The 22,927-nt window shown below is 36.8% G+C and overlaps 3 protein-coding genes across 4 annotated transcripts; 2 read left to right on the top strand and 1 right to left on the bottom strand.

Moving 5' to 3' along the window:
• The first annotated feature begins 13 nt into the window (after positions 1 to 13).
• LOC100642126 (ATP-binding cassette sub-family A member 2-like) lies at positions 14 to 14,233 on the top strand. Its single transcript, XM_011410440.2, has 38 exons — positions 14 to 180; positions 236 to 329; positions 398 to 521; positions 679 to 806; positions 1,287 to 1,414; positions 1,492 to 1,557; positions 1,729 to 1,908; positions 2,062 to 2,272; positions 2,622 to 3,101; positions 3,299 to 3,407; positions 4,006 to 4,182; positions 4,433 to 4,655; positions 4,783 to 4,865; positions 4,984 to 5,122; positions 5,201 to 5,302; positions 5,500 to 5,719; positions 5,830 to 5,963; positions 6,397 to 6,515; positions 6,615 to 6,746; positions 6,812 to 6,892; positions 7,053 to 7,447; positions 7,564 to 7,616; positions 7,706 to 7,882; positions 7,948 to 7,996; positions 8,122 to 8,274; positions 8,523 to 9,019; positions 9,127 to 9,213; positions 9,559 to 9,796; positions 9,881 to 9,941; positions 10,007 to 10,257; positions 10,424 to 10,617; positions 10,757 to 10,992; positions 11,119 to 11,371; positions 12,508 to 12,614; positions 12,664 to 12,940; positions 13,158 to 13,454; positions 13,563 to 13,697; positions 13,810 to 14,233. Exons 1-38 carry the CDS (start codon positions 76 to 78, stop codon positions 14,005 to 14,007), a joined length of 6,693 nt encoding a protein of 2,230 aa, XP_011408742.1. The 5' UTR covers positions 14 to 75; the 3' UTR covers positions 14,008 to 14,233.
• A 47-nt stretch (positions 14,234 to 14,280) lies between these two features.
• On the top strand, positions 14,281 to 18,821 carry LOC105315700 (WW domain-containing adapter protein with coiled-coil-like). 2 transcript variants are annotated; one of them, XM_020003259.1, is made up of 11 exons: positions 14,281 to 14,602; positions 14,644 to 14,680; positions 14,863 to 15,022; positions 15,075 to 15,136; positions 15,508 to 15,626; positions 15,752 to 16,030; positions 16,217 to 16,260; positions 16,310 to 16,611; positions 17,343 to 17,744; positions 18,009 to 18,136; positions 18,521 to 18,821. In XM_020003259.1, exons 1-11 carry the CDS (start codon positions 14,517 to 14,519, stop codon positions 18,564 to 18,566), a joined length of 1,665 nt encoding a protein of 554 aa, XP_019858818.1. In that variant the 5' UTR covers positions 14,281 to 14,516; the 3' UTR covers positions 18,567 to 18,821. The 2 variants fall into 2 exon arrangements, with proteins under 2 accessions (XP_019858818.1, XP_019858810.1); XM_020003251.1 differs by having other exon boundaries at positions 16,214 to 16,260.
• A 747-nt stretch (positions 18,822 to 19,568) lies between these two features.
• On the bottom strand, positions 19,569 to 22,669 carry LOC100637821 (actin-related protein 3). The gene is made up of 10 exons (XM_003383222.3): positions 22,557 to 22,669; positions 22,445 to 22,500; positions 22,054 to 22,128; positions 21,664 to 21,917; positions 21,325 to 21,432; positions 20,878 to 21,132; positions 20,551 to 20,706; positions 20,343 to 20,468; positions 19,987 to 20,070; positions 19,569 to 19,917 (listed from the first exon to the last, which is right to left on the bottom strand). The coding sequence occupies exons 1-10, from the start codon at positions 22,604 to 22,606 to the stop codon at positions 19,822 to 19,824; spliced, it is 1,260 nt and encodes a 419-aa protein (XP_003383270.1). The 5' UTR covers positions 22,607 to 22,669; the 3' UTR covers positions 19,569 to 19,821.
• Between the last annotated feature and the right edge of the window lie 258 nt (positions 22,670 to 22,927).

Below are 22,927 nucleotides of genomic sequence, written 5' to 3'. Positions count from 1 at the left end.
CTATCTCGTGTCACGCATTGAGTTTATACACGATACACTTTTTACAAGCCACAACTTTCAAGGTACAAGAACAAGATGGAAGGACGCAGCAGTGGCAGGTTTGCTGCCACCCTGAAGCGTTCTAGTAAAAAGACCTATCTCTTGCTTTGGAAGAATTGGCTTCTGATTTTAAGGAGACCCGTAAGCTGCTGCTGTAATGTCCCATTGTGTTTAGTAACAATCCTTCAATCTCCAGGTCTCTCTTGTGGCCGAAATATCCATTCCACTCCTCCTCTATCTAGCACTAGTCATATTGCGACAGATTTATGGACCAACCGCACACTGTGATGGTAAGAGAAGACTGGCTCCTCCTGTCACGATAATGCACTTCTTTGTCTTTCTAAACTCTTTATTTCAGAGTTGTTTCGTCCCATGGGTCTACCATCAGCAGGTTTCCTACCATTTGCACAGACCATGATGTGTGATTTGTCGTCCCAGCCTTCAGAGTACTCATCAGATATGCCTATATTCCCAAATGCTAAGTAATCATTTCTTGCATGTCCTTTCTGCTATGACTGGCTCTTTCTTCTCTGTTTATGTATGCCTGTTTGTTGATTTTTTTTCTCTGTGCCTTAGCTACCAGTTTCACTGCCTCTTTTTTTCCTTATTCCTCTTCCTCTCTCTCTCATTCTCTTCTAGTGTATCAAAGTTATACGATTTACTAGACGACAATTTTATTGAGAATTTTGCGAGTGACTATTGTAGCTCTTTACAGACGTTTGGTGGTAACATCAACTGTAACGCTTACAACCCAAATGCTCTTAATGGTGAGAGAATGTAGCTAAACATAAACTCTAAGTGCTTCTCTATGCATTAGTAAATGTAGGAGGAGGTGTATCTGTATGTGTGTGTAATAAGTGTGTGTGTGTGTGTAGGCAAGTAGATACAAGTAGAGATTGGCATTCATTTGTTACTTTTATATGTTTGACTGATATTTTTCATGTGTATCACTCTTTGGTCACATGACTAATGTTTCATGTATATATATTGCTGGGCCAATGCACAATAGGACTACCATACACACATTATATATAGGTACATGTACATTGTATATCTGTATGTGTGTGTGTGTGTTCATATGCATATACATGTATGTACATGTAATGGTGATAAATATTATCAACTTAGGTCATGTTTGACAGCATCATTGGCTTTATTTATTGTTAAGGAAATTAAATCATGCGTACATGTATGTGTGTGTGTGTGTATGTGTGTGTGCAATTCTAATTTGATTACTTCCTCATTAGGAGATGATGTCAAATTTGGAGACCTCTTAGCTGATAAGAACAGCTTTAAGACTTTCCTAACGGATACTCTTGGGCTAAGTGAACCTGTAGCTACGGCCATCATTAACTCGACCATTCACACACAAAATGTAAGCTAATGCCTATTCAGGTCGACTATTATATTGTAATTCGTGGAATGATGGAATGATGATATTTCTATTGATAGATTAATAATGGGGTATTGCCACTACTACTGGGCAGTTTAACTGGTAATGGTTTACCATCAGCACCAGTAAGTGTATACATGTATGTATTTTAAATTATAGTATAAGTAATATTTATTTCAAAAATTACTAATAGTTCAAAAGTTCAATATATTTAGACATCATAATTAATTTCTAATTTCCTTTATTTACACACGTATTAATGATGGAATGTGTTTGTATATTTTTGTACTCGTTAGGGCTCTAGTATATTGACAGGAAGATCCTTAAGACTTCTGATATGTAACTCAACTCTCCTTGATACTGTTGTGACATTCAATGGTCCAGTTGGAAGAGATGAAGTCTTTAACGAAGTCTGTCGGTTGAACGATGCCCAGTTTAACGAACTAGCTACTGAACTGCAGCATCAGCTAATATCGGTTAGTAAAGCATACGATATTAATACTAAAGCCACTTACATAGCAACATTATTATTAGTATCATCATCATGTGTCTTAACTTGATGTCCTCTCTCTCATTCTTCTCTCTCTCTCTCCCCTCTGTCTCTCTCTCTCCCTTCTCTTTTCTTCTAGAGTGATTGTGCTAGCTTGACAAGTACAATAAGCACTATCAATAAAGTGATGGAACTCTTTAACTCATTGCCGATCGGTTTGAACAGCTCGTCAGATCAGATGAGCGTCATACAGGAATACCTTTGTGGGGATGCATCTCAGGGAAACACTACAGCTAACCCACTCCTTATTCTTGGCCATTTACTACAACCAAACCCTGCTACTGGACCAGGTACTTACTTTAATAAATAATGAAATAATTTTATCTACGAGTTTACTTCATAACATATTATTTTGCAAAGCAATTAGTGCTTATTAGTTCTATTTAGTTATTAGTCGTTAACATATTGGCTCTGTTAATGGGCCATTCATTTGTATGAGTCTATGCCTATAACATGTACATGTATTAGGTACATGCACATGGATAATTAGTTGAATGTTAAAATTTAATGCAGCATCAGAATTGCTATAAATATTATTGATATGTATTTAATAATCTAATTGACAGTACATCTACAACTATACATGTATAATGTACTTTCATCATCCTTTCTTCTCTCTCTCTCTTTCCTCCATTAAAGATAAGAATGATGATGTTACTATACCGGACAGAATAGTCCCCAAGATTCTCTACTCTCCCAATACAACTGTCACTCGCTCCATAATGCACAAAGCAAACATCACCTTCTCCACCATTGAATTCATCTTGTCATGGCTGAGACAAATTGACAATTGTTCTCAACTCTTCCTTCAGACAACCAACGCCAGCAGTCCTGTCATAGTAACCATACGTAACTACACCAACGCTATACTACAGTCGAGCAGGAACAATTCAATGATAGAGCAGATACGACTCATCAATCAGTTACTTGATCCTAATAATCCCAGTAACTTGTGGTACTCCCTCCAGCAAGTCAGTGCGACCAGTGAAGATATCCAGGCTCAGTTGCTAAGGTTGGATTGGGATATATTCTATCCTGTAGAGAATCAGGAGAAACTTGTTGAGTTGGCCACTAACATGTGGCGTCAGAAAGAGCTTAACATCACTTCAGTTTTCGCTGGTAAGGTGTTGCTAGTAAACTGCATCTTTACAATTATCAAGTTGCTCAAAAATTGGACCAAAGTCCCTGTACTATATAGTACATGGTGTGGGCCAAATTTTGAGCTGATTGTACATGTGGTATCTTTATTATCAGGCACATATTACACTAGCTAGTTTGTGGCTTTCCTCATGTTGTTATTGTGTTACTGTTGGTAGGTATTGTATTTGATGAGAATATTGAAGAAGTAAAGCCGCTACGAAACGTGACACTAGCAATAAGAATGAACTCAACTTATGTGCACGAAACAGACATACTTAAAGAGCTGTAAGTGTATACATGTACATGAAAATTATAAAACTGTACTTCATTGTTGATAAAACTTTGTTGTTATTAACTCATATGGATTGTTTTGCTTATACATACATGTAAATATTATTTTGCTTGATGTACATGTATGTTTGACAGACATTCCTCATCGTCAGAAAGGAGATTGAACACATGTACTATTGTCTGTTCTTGTCTCATGCACCAAGTTCTTATTGTTGTATGCTTAGACATTCTAAACATGAAATCACAGGCTTACTAGTCACATTCCTCAGTCAATAAACATATAACATACAATAATAACACTTGGGAGGGAAACATGCAGAATGTGAATAATGTTATTAGGTGTAGGCCAGTTCACATAGTGTAATATGGAGTAATGTACATGTGAGCCCATCATGTGATATTCATGAGCTCACAGGAGTCACTGTATATGGTTAATGATTATCGTTACACTTTCATGTGATGTAAGTGTACTATTGTGTCCCTTGAATGAGGTAATAGACTTTTGACAATGTTTACTAAATGAAATTAAACAATAATAACAACGTCTTTTATCTCTCCCTCCTCCTCTTCCTCCCCCCCTCTCTCTCCTCAGTATATGGTATCCTGGCCCTGAGAACTTAGAATGGAAGAGACGTTATCTTGAAGCAGGTTTCATATTCGTTCAAGACATGGTGGAGAGGGCAATCATTGATGAGATAGTAGGACACAGGGTAGCCTCTCCTGGGGCATATGTACACGAGATGCCTTATCCTAGCTACAATGAAGACTTGTAAGTATTATACATAAACATAATGTGTACATGTACATGTACACTCTCTGTATTGGGGATTGGGGGATTATAAGGTAGCTGTTAACATTGCTTTCTTATTGTATTTGTGCTGTACTATGTACATGTATGTACATGTACTTGCATAGCAGCTTTGATGCTAATAATATTGTGCTTTTCTACTAATTCTTTAGTCCCCATCTCTTTTACTATTTTGTCTTCATTCTTTATCCCTTTATTTCTTCTCCTCCAGTTTCCTAGTAGGCATAGAGTGGATGCTCCCTTTCATAATGTCTCTTGGTTGGATGCTCTCAGTTGGTATGATAGTCCGGTCGGTGGTGAAGGAGAAGGAGACTCGTATGAAGGAGGTTATGAGGATGATGGGGCTGGGCAGAGTCCAGCTGTGGCTCTCGTGGTTCACCACGTCATTCCTAACATTGTTACTATCAGTCATCGTTATTAGTCTTGCCTTATCTGTAAGCATGAACAACTACATATATATATCTTATATTTAATTTATTATTGTCATTTCAATAAACAACTACATATTTTACATTTCATGTATCTCTGTTCATTTTCATTTCTTTCTTTTCTTCTCTCCAGTATGGCGGTTTCCTTACCTTTTCCAATGGTTTCATTGTATTTTTCTTCCTTCTCTTATATTCAATCCTCATCATTTGCTACTGGTGAGTATATTATTATTACATTTTCATCATACATGTACAGTACATGCACACATACATGTACATGTATGTTTAAAATTAGTACACTTTTATTATTTTAATTTTTTATATTTTTGTGCAGTTTCTTGTGCAGTACATTCTTCACTAATGCTAACATGGGTGCCTGTGTTGCTGCTCTTGTCTATTTCCTCCTCTTCTTCTTACAACTCGTCGTTCTCATTAAATTCGGCGACACTCACCCAGCAGCCATTGCTCTGATGGTAAGCATGAAATGAAAATATATTCCACAAGATTATAACATTTCTCCTCTCCCTCTCTCTCCCCTCCCCTCCCCTCAGTGTTTGCTAGCTCCTGTCGGCTTCGGTCTTGGCAGTAGTTTCATAGTACAGTATGAATTACTACAAACAGGACAGCATTTCGATAATCTCTTCATATCACCAGTAAGCCAATCCAATAGCACCCAAACTTTATACAATTTACAAATACATGCATGTACACGTACACGTACACATGCATCTTCTTCTGCAAAGTTTATGTTCTTCAACATTCCAGTATTGAGGGTATAGCGTCTTGGGGAAATACATCGCATTTTTGTATTATTGGTTATAATTTTCTCTCTTCTTTCCTCCCCCCATAGACTGCTGATTATCATTTTTCTGTTGGACTAGTCCTCATTATGTTTGTCGTTGATATTATTTTGTATTCTGTTCTCACTTGGTACATTGAGGCCGTTTTCCCCGGGAAATATGGCGTCTCAAAACCTTGGTACTTCCCGTTTATTCCTCTCATCCGCTACATAGAGAAGAGAAGGAACCAAAACAAGGAGAAACTCAATGGCTCAGATGAGGAGAGAGAGAGTGAGTCATAAATTTATTATTATTGTTTGGCATTTTTGATTGTCGAATATGAAGAAAAATGAGCTAAAATTGCAAGCGACTTTATATTATTTTTATAATTTGTATTGCAGTGTTGGTTTTTGAAGAAGAAGGCGATGATTGTGATGCAAGTCTTGGGTCTAGTGTTGGTAACAGTGGCGGTGCTGTTTATGAAGAAGAACCAACTCATTTAAAGAAAGGAGTGGAGATGAAGGGACTCAGCAAGGTAATGGAGAACTAATAATCTATTGAGTGTACATTAGTAGTACATGCATGGTCATACATGTACATGTACATGTACATGTATGGGGAATTGGATTACAGTGAAAGGAAATAGCTGGTACTCCTACTGTACAGTTATGATTGCAATTAGTTATATTTATATACATGTACATGTACATGTATGTGTGTATATATGTGTTATATAGCGTACTGGTTATAGGCCAGCTGCTGTTAATGGTTAGTCATTCAATGATATTAGGGTAAGTACAGCTTTACTAATGAATTGAATTACTGATCTTGTTACTGTTGCCATCGGGAAAGTTTAGATTATATTCATCATATTTTGTGTGGTCTTATTTAATAATAGTTACTTGAGTTATGGTCCTTGAAACTCTAGTGATGTGTATTCTCTCTCTTTCTCTCTCTCTTTATCTCAGACATATCACCTTGGTTGTAGAGGAAAGGTCAAAGCTCTAAGAGATCTGACCTTGAACCTTTATGAAGGACAGATACTTGCTTTTCTGGGCCACAATGGAGCAGGAAAAACAACTACAATGTACACATAAACACAACATGCATCACTTATAAATAACCATATGATTCTACCATATTATGACACTTATACATAAATATTATATTTAAATGTTTATTATAGGTCACTATTAACTGGGCTATATGAGCCTACTGCTGGTACCAGTATCATCAACGGGTTGGACATATGCAAGAATATGGATGAGATTAGGAGCCAGCTAGGAATATGCCCACAGCATAATATCCTCTTTGATGAGTGAGTGTACAGTACATTTAATGTGATTATTGAGTCTGGTGTGTGTGTGTGTGTATTGTCTATAGTTTGACTGTGGAGGAGCACCTGTTCTTCTTTGGTCAATTGAAAGGACTTTCCAAGAAGCAAGTGAAGAGCCAGACGCCTGAGTAAGAGTTGATATATTGATGTGTTAAGTCTATTAGTATTAGCCTTTGGCCTCCATCCTGTACAGTATGAGGCTTCAGTTTATAGTACATTGTATTTATTTAACCTACTTTCCCACACCCTCCATCATTTTGTTTTTTGTTTTTCTCTCTCTTTCTCCAGCTGGTTATCAAAAGTTGGCATGTCGTCTCATCGCACAGTTCGTACTAAACACCTCTCTGGTGGAATGAAGCGGAAACTCTCAATCCTTTTAGCATTTATTGGGAACTCTAATACTGTCATACTGGACGAGCCAACATCAGGTGTTGATCCTTACGCTCGGAAGCAAATATGGGACTTTCTGAGTCAGCAGAAACCCGGTCGTACGATCATGCTCTCCACCCATCACATGGATGAAGCCGAGGTTTTAGGTGATAGACTGGCAATCATATCCAAGGGGAAGCTGCTCTGCTGTGGATCCTTTGATTTTCTAAAGGGAAAGTTTGGAAGTGGCCATCATTTAGCTGTTGTCGTGGAAAACGAGGATTGTATATCGTTAGATCCTTCCAGTGGACAGGGTAAGGATTAGTGTGTCTTGATTCACTCTCTCTCTCTCTCTCTCTCTCTCTCTCTCTCTTTCTCTCTCTCTCTCTTTATTCTATTTTATAATATCTTTACATTCTTTTATTGTTAGATATTGAAGTTGAGCCTAACACAATAGAAAAGAGAATCACTTCATTTCTAAAAGTATGTACATGTACACATCTCCCATTTAATGCATAATAGAGCTACATTGTATCTTGCATTAACTGTCATTCTCTCTCTCCCTTTGTTAGGAGCACATACCAGATGTTGAGTTGATTGGAAAGAGAGGACAAGAGCTTCATTATCTCTTGCCTCTTCAGCAGTCTAGACCAGCTGTCTTGCAGGGACTGTTTGCTGCTCTTGACGAAGCAGGTGCTTCTACTCTTGGCATACAGCAATATGGACTCACTTCCTGTGCAATGGAAGAAGTGAGTTTATACTAAAAGAATCCAATTGTGTTGTACTATTTTTAATGATTTTTTTACCTGTATAGATTTTTGTTGAGTTAACTAGTAAGGAATTTGAAGAAACTGAAGTCAAAGGTAATGAATTAAATATCATATCTACAGCTATTATAGTGATCTCTTGGCAATTTTGTTTACATGTGCATGTATATACAGTTACATACAGTACTTGTAGCTTTAATGTATATTGTCTTTACTTGCAGATCCAGTTGAGGGTAATGCTCCTCATCGGAGTCTAATATCAAGGAGATCATCAGCTTCTCTACCGATTGTACTTGATGAAGAAGAAGAGGAGGAGAGAGAGGGAGAGAATGGGACAGAAGGAAAAGCTGATGAAAGCAAACAACCAAAGAAGAGTAAGAGTTTGATAGACAGAGAATGCAGTATCCACTGTGTGGTGTTATTATTGATGACATGAGATATACATGTTCTCGTGAGTTTGAGTTGATTCCAATCAAAATTAGAATTTTAAAAGCTGCTTCAAAATTAGGCCAAAGTCCTTATACTATAGTACAGTGGCTTTGGTCAAGTTTCTTCAAAAATGAAAAGGAGAGAATGTTTATCTGATACTTTATGATCATTTATTTATTTATTTATTTATTAGGTGAAAGGGTGAAAGGATTAAATCTATTATTCTATCAGTACTTTGCCCTACTAGTGAAGAGACTCCAGTATTCGTTCAGGAAGAGGAAGGCTTTTTTTGTACAGAACATTCTGCCGATATTTGTAATCATATTCACGCTGCTAATAGCCTACTTCTTGCTCAGCGTCACCGATCCTCCTCCACTCTCCCTCCAGCCTTCAACTTTCTTCGGTATCGGACCTAACAATTACGTCATTGTTGGTAATAACAAATCTGGGGCTTCGAAAGATTACGTGGACACTCTTTTTGAGCCTTGTGGACTAGGAGCAACGCTACTAGCTGATCCCAACGACCCTGCCTCTCCTTGCTATAAAAAACAAAAAGTGGAACAGTGTAATAATTATGATAAATTAAACATTCACTATGATACTGTGACTTGTGTTTCTAAATGTCCTACCTGTGGGATTGATCGGGTGCCACTGAATGATACGCCGCCATCTTGTTATAACGGAACTGTGGTAAGTTCTCTTCTTTTCTCCTATCTGCCCTCCATAATACATGTACATGTACATGTACTTTCATAATATCTACATGTACGTATACTTTATGTTCTTGTGTGTTGTAGACTGGGAGTCGCCTACAGAATTTAACTGAAATGGATTATGAGTCATTGACTACATATCTATTGAATACTAAACTGGAATTCATTGAAGTAAGCAGCTTAATATACATGTACTGTATCTACATGTATCTACTATAAAACTGCTGTGTATTCACTGTGCTAAAAGCTATACTATGATAGTAATTATCATTGTCAGTTGACTAACAGTGAAATGTTCTACTGATATTATATTTACATTGTTTCTCACTGGACATGAAAGAACAATCTTTCATTTTCATTGTATCATAATAATAAGTGCATTCATACAAGATGTTTTTTAAAACCTCATGTACCAGAACATTTTAATGTACCTATAGCTTCAAAGACTTAAGCTGGGGATAGCTTGCATGTGTTCAATATAAAGAGCATATATCATTTTTATTTTTATTTTTGTAGAAGAGGTATGGTGGTGTCTCATTTGGTCATCGTCGCGATGATGTCTCTCCCAGCCTTGACAGTCTTTACAATTCAGACACCAACTATTCCCTGCCTTTCTTTGCCGTACAAGAAGGAGCTAAAGCCTGGCACAGTTTCAAAGGGTACCACGCTATGCCTACCTACCTCAACTCACTCAATAACGCTATACTGAGGGGACAACTACCACCTAATGAAGCTAACTCTTCTTCCTTGTATGGTATGTTACTATAATTAGAACAGAGTTGGGTCTTCATGTATTGTGTGTATAGTTACTAAAAATAAATTATGGAATTATTTTTAGGCATAAAAACGATCTCTCATCCATTTCCAACAACATTTCTACAGAAATTGCAGAAAGCTTTGTAAGTCAAGTTATTGAATTTATTATTATTATTATTATTATTATTATTATTATTTTAATTCTTAGGGAAGGAGCTAGTTTCTTAGTCACTCCACTGGCAGCCATGTTTTCTCTTGGTTTTGTAGCCGGAGGTTTTGTCCTCTACTTAATAGAGGAGCGATCATCAAACTTGTATCATTTGCAGTGTGTCTGTGGCTTGAACAGAGGAGTCTATTGGCTGGCTGCTTTCACTTGGGACATCATCGGATACATATTGTTTTCAGTTGTTGTTATATTGTGTTACGTGATATCAAGAGATACTAACCTCTCCCAACCAGGTACAGCATTAATTAATACCATGAACATGTAAAGGCTATTATACCTTCATATACATGTACATACATAAAAGCTATTTTGCATTTAATCTTTTGTTATTCACATGCTATACATGTACAGTATAGTTTCTGATACTTTTACCATTATTCATTCTCTCTCTTTATACAGAGGCCATTGGTCCAGTGTTCCTATTATTTTTATGCTACGGATTAGCCATTACCCCATGGATGTACGTTTATTCCTTCATGTTCCAGTCTCCTACCACAGCTTACGTCATGCTCTTTTGTCTTAACTTCTTTTCTGGTCTTGTCCTCCTAGTAGTTGATGCTATTGTCGTATTGGAAGCACTGGACTATGATGCTGTACGTTACTTATGCTGCATATGTAGCTATGTTATGTACATGTATATCAATGAATAACTTATCTATTCTCATCTCTCTCTCTCTCTCTCTCTCTCTCTCTCTCTCTCTCTCCCTCCCTCCCTCTCTCTCTCTCTTTTAGGGTAATTTCAATTATTATTTGGCTGCTGTTCCAATGCCCAGCTATGCCTTAGCCCGCGGTATCATGTACTTCACACTAGACAAGCCAGCTCTTAACATATACTTCTCTCTGAGTAATATTGAACTACCTTCAGATTTGTCTCAGACCTATCAGTTCATGCTAGCATTACTGTGTCATGCTGCGTTGGGAGTTTTGGTACTGATAGCCATTGAAGTTTTTAAGTATATGAGACTCAGGTAAGCGCTATTGTTTTATAATAATTATTTATGATTATTTTGAATATTATTAAAAGAAATTTTTAATTGCATGCCAATGTACTGATAATTGTGATTTTAATATTTATTATTTTTTTTTATTTTTAGGGTAAAATACAAGTGGAATATACTGGGTAATACTAGTAGCATCATAGCAGCAGCTGCTTACACTGATGATGACAATGACGTGATAGCTGAGAGGAACCGAGTTCAAAATGGAGAAGCAAACGAGTCTCCATTACTCCTCAACGGGCTCAGTAAAGTCTATAACAGTTTTGATTTCCGTTGCAATAAACTGAAGAAGTTTCGTGATACTCGTGTTGCTGTTAACGATTTGAGTCTGGGGCTACAGAAATCAGAGGTAGTTTTAGAAAGTTGCTTTTAATTATAGTAGAATACAGCATTAATTTCAATAATGGTAGTAGAAATTTAGAAAAAGACATGGGCTATAGCCTTGGGTATTTTTCAGAATTTTGGTGTTTTCTTAAAATGGCCGTAACTTGAAAAAATAAAGTCGGAATCAACTCAAACTTTCTGCATAGCATAAGTACATCAATATGTATCAGAAAATGTAATAAAAATTGGGGGTGATTTTGGAGCCCTTTTTTGGAAAAAACTATGGGCTATAGCCTTGGGTATTTTTCAGAATTTTGGCGTTTTCTTAAAATGGCCGTAACTTGAAAAAATAAAGTCGGAATTAGCTCAAACTTTCTGCATAGCATAAGTACATCAATATGTATCAGAAAATGTAATAAAAATTGGGGGTGATTTCGGAGCCCTTTTTTGGAAAAAACCATGGGCTATAGCCTTGGGTATTTTTCAGAATTTTGGCGTTTTCTTAAAATGGCCGTAACTTGAAAAAATAAAGTCGGAATCAACTCAAACTTTCTGCATAGCATAAGTACATCAATATGTATCAGAAAATGTAATAAAAATTGGGGGTGATTTTGGAGCCCTTTTTTGGAAAAAACCATGGGCTATAGCCTTGGGTATTTTTCAGAATTTTGGCGTTTTCTTAAAATGGCCGTAACTTGAAAAAATAAAGTCGGAATTAGCTCAAACTTTCTGCATAGCATAAGTACATCAATATGTATCAGAAAATGTAATAAAAATTGGGGGTGATTTCGGAGCCCTTTTTTGGAAAAAACCATGGGCTATAGCCTTGGGTATTTTTCAGAATTTTGGCGTTTTCTTAAAATGGCCGTAACTTGAAAAAATAAAGTCGGAATCAGCTCAAACTTTTTACACAGCATAAGTACATCAATATGTATCAGAAAATATAATAAAAATTGGGGGTGATTTTGGAGCCATTTTTTGGAAAAAACCATGGGCTATAACCTTGGGTAATTTTGGCATTTTCTTAACATGGCCGTAACTTGAAAAATTGAAGTTGGAATCAACTCAAACTTTCTACATACATGTAGTATAATAATTTTTTATTGTACGATATTAGTATATTACTGTATTATTAATCATTATTCTTGTTTCATATTTTAGTGTTTTGGTTTATTGGGATTAAACGGAGCTGGCAAGACAACAACCTTTAAGATGATAACAGGAGATACCACACTTAGCAGTGGGAATGCAGTTGTAGGTGGCCACAGGTAAGAAATAATAAAGATGAAACAAATAGTCATTACTGTGTTTTTCTAGCGTTACTAGTGAAATGAGCTCTGCCAGACAGAGTATTGGTTACTGCCCTCAGTTTGAGGCTCTCAGTGACGGACTGACAGGCAGACAACATCTTGTCCTGTTCAGTAAATTAAGGGGTATCCCCTCCCACCAGCTAAAGGACGTGGTAAACGATGCATTGAATATGTTGGAGCTAATGCCCCACGCTGATAAACCAGTCAGTGCTTATTCCGGTGGCAACTGCAGACGATTATCAACTGCCATTGCTCTACTAGCTAACCCACCTGTTATACTACTGGTATGTGAGCCTTTTAAATTATTAACTTTAGCTAAAATTTACATTTCTATATTTCCTCTTTCTTCCTTTATTCCTTAACCCTTTTTTTTCTTTCTTTATATTCTCAAATATTTATTGCATTTAAAATAATTTAATATCTTATACTTTAAAATTGATATTTATTCCATTGAAAACAAGGCTATATTTATATTTATTGTATTATCCTTTATCATGATAGGATGAGCCCACGTCAGGTGTTGACCCTCGTGCGAGACAGTTCCTCTGGGGTATTATAAAGAAATCAGTCAAGAAAGGACACTCCATACTCCTCACCACTCACAGTATGGCAGAGTGTGAGGCCCTCTGTACCAGGGTTGGTATAATGGTTAATGGAAAGCTTCGCTGTCTTGGGACTCCGCAGCAGCTGAAGTCCAAATATGGTCAAGGATACAAGTTGAATATTAGGTTCGGTCCTGCGGATAGGGAAGGACTTATGAGGAGGATTGTTGAGATGTTCCCAGAGGCAGTCATCGGGGTAAGAAGAATCAACTCATTCCCATCACTGTCCATGCATGTATTGAGTGCCATGCCTTTCCCACATTATCACAATTTAATTCATTTTTGTGTTCTCTCTCATTTGCAGGAGGAGCATTATAATAACATAGTCTATCAGTTACCAGCTGGCCTCAGTTTGGCTGTTGTGTTCAATAAGATGGAGGAGCTTAGATCAACCCTTGATTTTGATGATTATTCGCTGAGTCAAACTACACTGGACGATGTACGTGTTATATGTACAAACACACAGTATAATGGTATAATAGATATGATATGGAATATATATATTTTTTGCTACTAAATAAAGTACAGAAATAAAAGAGATACTTTTTTAGGTTTTTATACATTTTGTGAGTAAGCAGAGAAGCGAGGAGGAGCAGTCTGATGGCATTGCAGCTGCAGTGTCCCTCCAAGAGTTTAATGGAACTGATCATGAAATGGAGTCAGTTCATGTCATCACAACCAAAGGAGCAGAATCCAGCCGACCACACTACACTCTATTGAAGAATCCTCCAGATGAAACTGTTTTATAATTTATTATTATTATGAACTTCATTTGCACGAGCAAGTGTTATGTATATAAAAAATTTATAATAATTATGATAAAAATTGCTGGCCTATTATTTCTGTATTTGTATAAAAGTAGTTACACATACATTTATATTATGTTTTTCCTTTTTTATTTATGTCATGTATGATAAAATTAGAGATATTATTAATTATTTTTAAAAAGTGATTGTTGTGATTTTGTCAACTTTATTTAATGAATCTCATTACAGAATATGGTCTCCGTATACTCCCGCTCACGTACCGTTCATGCTGTGAATAAAATGGCGGAGTTGAATGAGTAGGGTGTCTCCAACCATATTCTTCCTTTTAAAAGAAAAGAGGTGACTATAGACCAATACCAACTCTTATTAAGGCTAGAGGAATAGTTTGTATTGCGTCTACGCGATATACTGTACGTTTATAAGCTTCTGTAAGGGGGAGAAGGACAGGGCAAGCTTGATTGGTTATGAGAAAAGGGAGTTAGTCTCCCCCCATGCTTATAATTGAGACGTCAGCTGCTGGGGAAGACACCACCAGCTGCACTGCTAGTAGCATGAGTACTGTAGACTCTTCATCGAGGTAAGAGGGTTGGTTGTTGGCATATTTTTATGATTTAGTAGGTCACAACATTGGGATGGTAGCTCAAAGAAGGAGAAGGTAAGAAAAGAAGTCTTTCTTTTATAGTCTCACTTATCTCCCCCTTTCTACCTTTCTTTATACTCTCTGGGCCCTTTTTCTTTCTTTTTGTGTGAACCATATCTCATTTCATCTCTCCACTCCCTCTCTCTTTCTCTCTCCCCCTCTCTCTCTCTCTCTCTTTCTCTCTCCCTCTCTTTTAGAGTGACATAACTAGTCACAATACTCCGCATAGTAAAGGAGGTGGTTCCCACGGCACTAATTCCTCTACTGATCCTACTGTCCAGGCCAGTAGAGGGGAGAGAACCACGTCTAATGCACGGGTACACCCAAAGGCGGAGCTTAAAAATAACGAGAAACAAAGTAATACTTATAATTAGGAAATTTTGTTTCATGTTTCTACTATTTTTCCCAGTGTCTAATTCTAACCATGCCTCCTCAAAGTCACATGACAGGAAGAGAAAGGCCAGTAATGAGGTGAAAATGCTTCCTTATAGTTTTATTATATATTTTTTTAATAATAAAAAAATTGTGGGTACAGTCCAAATATTTTTTCATACTTAAAATAGAATAAAGTATAAAATAGTTTATAATTTTTTGCTTCAAAAATCTTCAGCGTTCCAAACAGCCTTTGCTAAAGTTACACATATGTGGGAGGCCAGTCTAATTTGAAATAACTTAAGGAGACCTAGGCTAAATACCCCGCCTGACTAGGCTAAATATGAGAGACCAAAAGTCTCGTAAACTCCCTCTAGATCTAACAGTGACAGTCAATCTTGATATACTAACAGTGACAGTCATTCTTGATATACTGGTGTAGTCTGGTTAATGGTGCCTCTCTTCCTTAGGATGATGAGAGTGAAGACACTTGGACTGAGCACAAGAGCTCCTCCGGTCGTATTTATTTTTATAACAAGCGACTGGACAAATCCCAATGGGAGAAACCTTCCAAAGGAACAGTGAAAAAGTAAATAAATAATCACAATAATTTTAGTGTTAAAATATTACTAAGACAGTTTTATCATCTTGCGTGATACATAGCAGGGGTTTACACACCATATGTAATGATTGTATGTTTTTGCCCGCCGTTAGGCTAAAGACTCAAGATACTAAAGTCCCTGCATCATCGAGCAGTCGCTCTACATCCTCTACTCAACACGGATCAGGGACTCATGCCTCCTCCTCTTCTTCTAAATCTCATTCTCACTCGGCCCACAAAGGAGGAGGGACACACCATTCTTCTTCTTCTCATCATCATCATCATCGTGATAGTCGGGACGTTAGCGGCCCCGGGGGGCAGTCTAATGTTCATCATCATCATCATCAGTCTGAGTATAATACCACACCTAGGAGGAAAACTGATAAGAGACCGTAAGTTAGACGAATATGCTTTTAGTTGGGATAGATTAATAGCCAACTTTAAAATTTTTTTAAAAATCTAAAATTGATTGGAATCAACTCAAAATTGATATACAACATAAGAACATGTATATGTATATGTATCAGATAATACATAAATCTAGTCATTAGTTTACTATTTCTGTATTTTACCAGCAGCCTGTCAAGCAGTCACGCCAGTAAAGCTAATAAAAGTTTAACAGGTATATTATTATCATCATCAATCATCATCATTATTATTATTATTATTAGAAGGAGGTGTGGCTGGTATTTCATCCCCACCCACTACCAAACCCCCCAGCAATACGCTCTCTCCCTTACCTCAAACCCCAACCTCCTCTCGGTCGTTAGTGGGCGGAGTTCCCGTCACCCCCGACAACAATATGATGATCCCTCCTCATATTTTAGCCTCCTATATGGGCGTGGTCGATCCAATAGGTCCAAAGACTCCGATACAGACGTATCCCAGTGGGTGGGTAGGAACTGGGACTGGTACTCCAGAGGTCCACCCTCTACAAAGAGCAATACTAATACAAAACCAGTATACCACTCAGGTTTGTAATCGGTGTGCAAATGCATCCCATTTTCCTTTTATTTTACACTATTGTTTTCACTTGCTTTGTGGCTTTTACAGGAATGCCTTGTGGGAATATTGGCTGGAGCTATGTATAATATTTGTCTATTTTTGATTAACAGCTAGTTTTATATATTGAAGATTTACCAACCACATGTCATTGAGCATCCTCAGAATCAAGCAAAATGGCAGATTTTATACAATTATTGTTACTGAAAGAGACAGTATGTTTGACCCCAGCCTGATTAGAGACTGATATTATAGTCTGTTGTGGTCACTAGAATTATTGTAGACATTTTACAGGTCATTAAACTGTATAGTATAGATCATAAAGTCTACTTCCATAGCTTAATGAACCCTGACCTCTTTCAGTATACACACATATATTTACTATACTGACCTATCATTTACTAATAATTTACATCAGCATATTGAATATTACAGTCTAGTGTATGCATCTTTGCACTAGCTCTTGTAGTAGAACTTTACTAGTATATTTACTATATGGAGTTCACTACATGTGCATGTTGTGCAATATACTTCTTTTGACTTTGTGTCCTTTGGCGGCTTATAATGTCAAGTTTGTGTCTTCATTTTGCAAATTATATTGCCTCAACACTATAGTGAATGCGTACATGTACATGTAGTTTTAGTTGAGTATATTCACGTTGTCTTATTTTATTTTTAATGATTTTTTCTTCATTATTTTAGGGCTATCAAGTATCTCCACATCAGCAAGTAATCTCTTCAGTACCAACCACCCCGGTACAGCAGCACCAGTCCTTCCCTCCCCCTCCTCCACCTCCCCCTCCTCCTTCCTCCTCTGTTCACATACCCAACGCTCCTTCAATGAATCCTCAGAATGTCCTAATGGGATACCAGTCTACTCCTGGAGGAGGCGGAGTCTATCATTACGAGACTCGGCAGCAGGTTCCCATCTCTTCCCAGAAGCTTAAGGTCCCCATGTCTCGTTTGGGGGCGTGGCCAAGACCAGAGACAGATTTTCCTGACCCTGCCTCTTTAAAGCCACTGCCGCAGCTACCTAGTAATGATTTTTACAGTTTTGGTTTAGTACAGAGCTGGTCTTCATCGATAGAACCTATTAACAAACAAGTAAAGAATTTATTATATCTTTACGTAGTAATCGTACAAATTAGGACATGTGTACATGTAGATATTTAAATAAACATGAAACTGGAAATTAGTTTTTAATTTAACATAGTTTTGTTTATTTTGAATTGCTATTGAATTGATAATTCATTATCATTATTACAAATCACAATACTTAACATAATATAATAATTATTTATTATTATTGTTATTGTTATTATTTTAAAGATACACCAGTGTATTTTATATGTATTTATTTATTTATAGATGGATTCCTCTCAGACTGAGTCACTATCACGTACAACAGTTGATGTGGCATATCACTGTGGCCAGCTAGCAAAGAACCTACTGGCTCTTGAATGCTGTAGAATGAAAGCAGTGTCTAGGAGAACCAGGTCAGAAACAGTAATTCAATTATTGTATTGTAGTTATGCTGAAAATGAAAATCCAGTGTATACTGAATCAATAATAATAATAATAATAATAATAATAATAATCAATAACAATAACAACAGTAACAATAGAAAATTGATGACAAGACAGCTAGATTCTTTTCCCTCTGTCTCCTTCAAAGACAGTTAAAATTCTTTTCTTTGTTCTGACCTTATGTTGTCACCATGATCCCCTTTTTTCCTCTTATATTCTGTTGTCTAAAATTCCCTTAATAACTCATTCAATTCATTACTTACTATAATTCATTACTTTGTATCATTATGGTGCCTTGTTTGTTCATGTCCTTCTGTGTGCATTATGTGAATTACCTTTTGGCTATTGTTTAGGTTGAATGACCTCATGAAGACCATTGATGACATTGAGAAAAGATGATTGATTGATTAATCTGTCTTACTCTTTCCTTTTCTCTCTCTCTCTCTCTCTTTCTTTTTTTCTGCTGTTAATCTCATCACTATTGATAGTCTTATTATTATTATTAAGCGCTTTATGTATAACTTAACACTCTCAGCTGTGTGTACAGATAATGATCGTTTTAAATGTTTGATTTTTTGAGATGACACGCACACATGCACACAATATTATGAATGACATGATGAATTTTTTTAAAATGATAAGTTAAACTACAAAGAAGGTGACTTATGATAGTACCAAGAGTACATGATACAATAATTTCTGTAGTACTATTATGATCCAGTAGGATAGTGTGGTGAGCATGATTAAGCATGTTTTCTATATCATAGTAACCTGACTAGGCATTTTCAAACATGCTTAGCTCAGCTCCCTTGAGGTAGTTGATAGTTTATAATACAGCAATTATAATAATCCACAATCTATAAACTTGACTAACCATTAGATACTATAGTATCCTAATCATTATTAGTCACTGTTAACCAGCTAATGCATTAGTAGTAAGTAGTGAAGAGAAGTTATGCTAGCAGTAATGCAATTAGAACATTTTACTATTAAAAAAATACTTTGCAATTACTAAATTACAAATTATCTACTCTTGCTAATTAGTATCTTAAATTTCATATTTTACAATTCAATTTTTGTCACCTTGTTCGCACCTTTGAAGTGTTAACAAAGTGTGAAAAAAATTTACAACCTTCATCTGATTCTAATTTTGAAGAAGTTAACCTTACCTTAAGAGCAGTCAAGGCAGTAGTGGTTTTAGGGTGAAATCCCTTCATTTGGAATAACATCTGTTGTTTAGTAACATAAGGTGAAAGCTGCCAATTAGACTCTCGTTTTTATAAGCAGTGGCTCTAATTGATTTCTATTCCAATACAAACAATGTCACAATGAGAGAGCTAGTATGACAATCATATCTTAATCTTACAACAACACAACTAGTTCTACCCAACTTCACTAATGAACAATGGCAACTTGTACTGTTAATAATGAAACACTTATAAAATGCAAAAAAGATAAATTATAAAATCTACACAACAACAACAACATAATAATAATAATAACAACAACAGAATAAGAATAATACGATAATTAAGAAATTGCTGAACTGCTAAACAGTTATTAATACAATAAGAGGACTAGCTCTCTCTCTCTACACTCATTTAAAACTAAGTAAGCAATTGAAAACACATTAATGTTCCTTTAATCTCTATATCTAAGACATGGCTCCAAACACTGGATTGTGTCGACAGATGCTCGGCCCATGTTCATCATAATCCCTCTTTGTGTGACATACTTCATAAAACTCAGGCTAGATTAGAAAGGAAGAGAAAAGCAAGAAGGTAAAGGAAGCTAGAATACACAAGATTATTTGGCTTACGGTTGATGCTAACATGGAGCCACCAAACCAAACAGCATATCGCTGCATGTGATGAGTAATGACATTAACATCAATGGGCTTGGGCTAAAGTATAAAGAGAGAGAGAGGGGGGGAGAGAAATATATTAAGACAGTAATTTAATTATGAAAGTGCAGTAGCTGCCCTACATGCATGAATGAAGAGAAGTATATGTACACATACATCAGATCATAAGTAATGATACATCTTGTCTATCCCGGAATCTGATACACTATACAGCAAGAGTGTGTGTGTGTGTGTGTGTGTGTGTGTAACAGGTGTGTGTGTTTATGTGTTAGAGTGTACTAGTGGCAGGAGTTGCAGCTGTCATTTTGTACCTTTATCCTCCCGCCACTGAGTTCCTCGCTAATCTTGAGCCTAGCTTCAACAGTACGCTTCAAATCACGCTGGAGACGACGACCAAAGTCCTTGAACATAGTTGATCCACCAGACAAAACTACATTCTACAAGAAATAAAAAATTAAAATGGCCTCCTACTAAAATACTTAAATAATAAGAAACTATAGCTTGCTATTGTATGTTAACCTTGTATAATGGCCTTCTAACGTCGATTGGACAGTTTTGTATCACTGTGTCAACGACTTCAGAGATAGGTACTGTAAAGTCAGGATTAGAGAACTCGGGATGGAAGAATATCTCGGGACCGAGAAACCTTTCGTAACCAACATCAACTTTGAATGGCTGCAGGAAGAGAAAGAGGAAGGAAGATAAAGATTGCAGTACAATGAAATTGAATGACATGTTAGGATTGAATGAAGTAAAAGAGGAAGAGAACCAAACAAGAAAAAGGAATAAAAATGTACAACAAAATATTCGATGCCATTCAAGCACTATGCATATCCATTCACTCACTTTCTTTGTGATGCTATTCATTCCTTCGTGCTCCTTAAAAAACTTATCAGGCTGGGCATCATACTTGTTAAATTCCTTGGCAATGTCTGGACATATGTAGCCATACTTTTCCTTAATGGTCTTTGCTATTTCCATGGATTGTTCCGGAGGGATTCCAGTCTCCCTCTCTCTCAGCAGCTGCTGCACAAAGTACGTTATATCCCGACCAGCGATCGGAATGTGCTTAATGCAACTACCAATAACATAACCTTCAGCCTGGGGAGAAAATAGCACAGGGTCATATTAACACCCATTGTATCAATAAGGAAATATATTAACACAAACACACAAATACTTATTATATTTAAGCACTTATTTAAGTACTTATTCTTCCTCTCCTCCTCTCTCTCTCTCTCTCTCTCTCTCTCTCTCTCTCTCTCTCTCTCTCTCTCTCCTTCATCAACATACCACTGGTATAACGTGAGTGACACCATCACCAGAGTCAATGACAGTCCCTGTAAGCGTACGCTCCCCAACCTGACGACTGGTCCAAGAAGCAGCAAGAGCAAGAACAGCCTATTCACACAATAAACAGATAAAATACATCAACATACAACACATGTACATATAAGACACGTGTACATGTACTGCCAATTATAGTTAATTAAATTTATAATTGAGGTGTGGCAACTTTAAATCAAAAAGCAAGTTTTAAATTTCATCTCATTAAAGTCCAAAAGCTCCACCACTATGTACAATGACAATCATCACATGACCTCCTCCTGATAGTCACGTGATCAGACGTACCTGTACAGCAATGTACAGCCCAGGGATATTGAATGACTCAAACATAATCTCGGCTGTGTATTCTCTGTTCTCTGGAGTGTTAAGAGGAGGCTCCGTCAGAAGGAAGAAGTGGTCTTCTGGCTCGGCACGAAGATACTTGAAAATACACTGCTCCCAGAATCTCTCCATGAGATCCCAGTCCTCAACTATCCCGTGACGAATGGGATACATTGTAGCATAGCCTGGCTTATCTGCTTCATCTCCAATGTAGAAATCTGTTTATTGAAAGAGGAAGGAACGGAGAGTAAAGGGGGAAGATTACATAATGTGAAAGGGAAAGTTATAAGAAAGGATGGACAGGGGGAGAGGGAAAGAAAGAGGTGAGAATGGTGAGAGGTATTTTCAACATACCGAGATCATCGACTCCTTTTCCTAATCTTTTTGAAGCTTTGTCTCCAACATGAGCTGATTCTTTAATTGCTATTGCTGTTAGGAGAGAGAGAGACAGAGAGACAGAGAGACAGAGACAGAGAGAGAGGTGGGAGTAAGTGACAACAAGTAAAGTTGACACATAGCAAATGTAAACATTTCATAATAAAGACTCCATTTTCATTTCCTATTGCATACGTAGACTTAAATACTACAGAGTCCACACCCACACACCTCAATTAAAAACCACACCCACTTAATAATAAAATGCCACACCCCTATACTAACCCCTTACATAAGTACGTCTCGTTTGCATCCCCCTGCATGCCTTATACGATCTTATTATTCATAATCCCTTCTCATATGGACTTACATGAAGGTATGATAAACTGTGGCTCTGTGTTACCAGCAAAACCTAACTTAGTATACCTATCAAAGAGGAAAGAATTCAAACTTTGGTTGCATGTACATCGATTGTGACTCACCCTGTGCCATTATCAATAACAGCAGCGGGCATACGATAGCCAGAAGTCATTCTTAAAGCTCTCTACTCTCCTTTACCCAAAAATGGCTGGATATCTTTTTAGTGGCTACTGCGCATGCGCAGATTAGTGGCGCCACGCCCATTAAAATGGTTTGCCAAAGTTTTAACTTTTTCAAAGATTTTCTGCTTAGAATTGTTGCAAAGTAAATCTGAAGTTTTACACTGATATTATATTAATACAAAATACGAGTCACTATAGTGGATTTCTTATTTTATTCTTTCTAAAAAAGGATTTTAAAAACAGGCATTAGCCACGCCTCTAACACATGGTTAATCGCCCACGCAAATCATGGAATAGCTTATTAATTCCAA

This window comes from Amphimedon queenslandica, unplaced genomic scaffold (assembly GCF_000090795.2).
Source record: "Amphimedon queenslandica unplaced genomic scaffold, v1.1 AMPQUscaffold_13513, whole genome shotgun sequence".
NCBI classification, from domain to species: domain Eukaryota; kingdom Metazoa; phylum Porifera; class Demospongiae; order Haplosclerida; family Niphatidae; genus Amphimedon; species Amphimedon queenslandica.
Note: the sequence above shows the minus strand (reverse complement) of the source record. Positions and strands in the feature narration are given on the sequence as shown.

Coding starts and splice junctions, on each gene's coding strand:
- LOC100642126 (XM_011410440.2), top strand. CDS start 76: ATGGAAGGACGCAGCAGTGGCAGGTTTGCTGCCACCCTGAAGCGTTCT. Junction 9,214..9,558: donor CTAAACTGGAATTCATTGAA/GTAAGCAGCTTA, acceptor TTATTTTTGTAG/AAGAGGTATGGTGGTGTCTC. Junction 11,372..12,507: donor TGGGGCTACAGAAATCAGAG/GTAGTTTTAGAA, acceptor TTCATATTTTAG/TGTTTTGGTTTATTGGGATT.
- LOC105315700 (XM_020003251.1), top strand. CDS start 14,517: ATGCTTATAATTGAGACGTCAGCTGCTGGGGAAGACACCACCAGCTGC. Junction 14,603..14,643: donor ACTGTAGACTCTTCATCGAG/GTAAGAGGGTTG, acceptor ATGATTTAGTAG/GTCACAACATTGGGATGGTA. Junction 16,612..17,342: donor AAAACCAGTATACCACTCAG/GTTTGTAATCGG, acceptor TCATTATTTTAG/GGCTATCAAGTATCTCCACA.
- LOC100637821 (XM_003383222.3), bottom strand. CDS start 22,606: ATGACTTCTGGCTATCGTATGCCCGCTGCTGTTATTGATAATGGCACA. Junction 20,707..20,877: donor TGAATAGCATCACAAAGAAA/GTGAGTGAATGG, acceptor CTCTTCCTGCAG/CCATTCAAAGTTGATGTTGG. Junction 20,071..20,342: donor TCAGTGGCGGGAGGATAAAG/GTACAAAATGAC, acceptor TTTATACTTTAG/CCCAAGCCCATTGATGTTAA.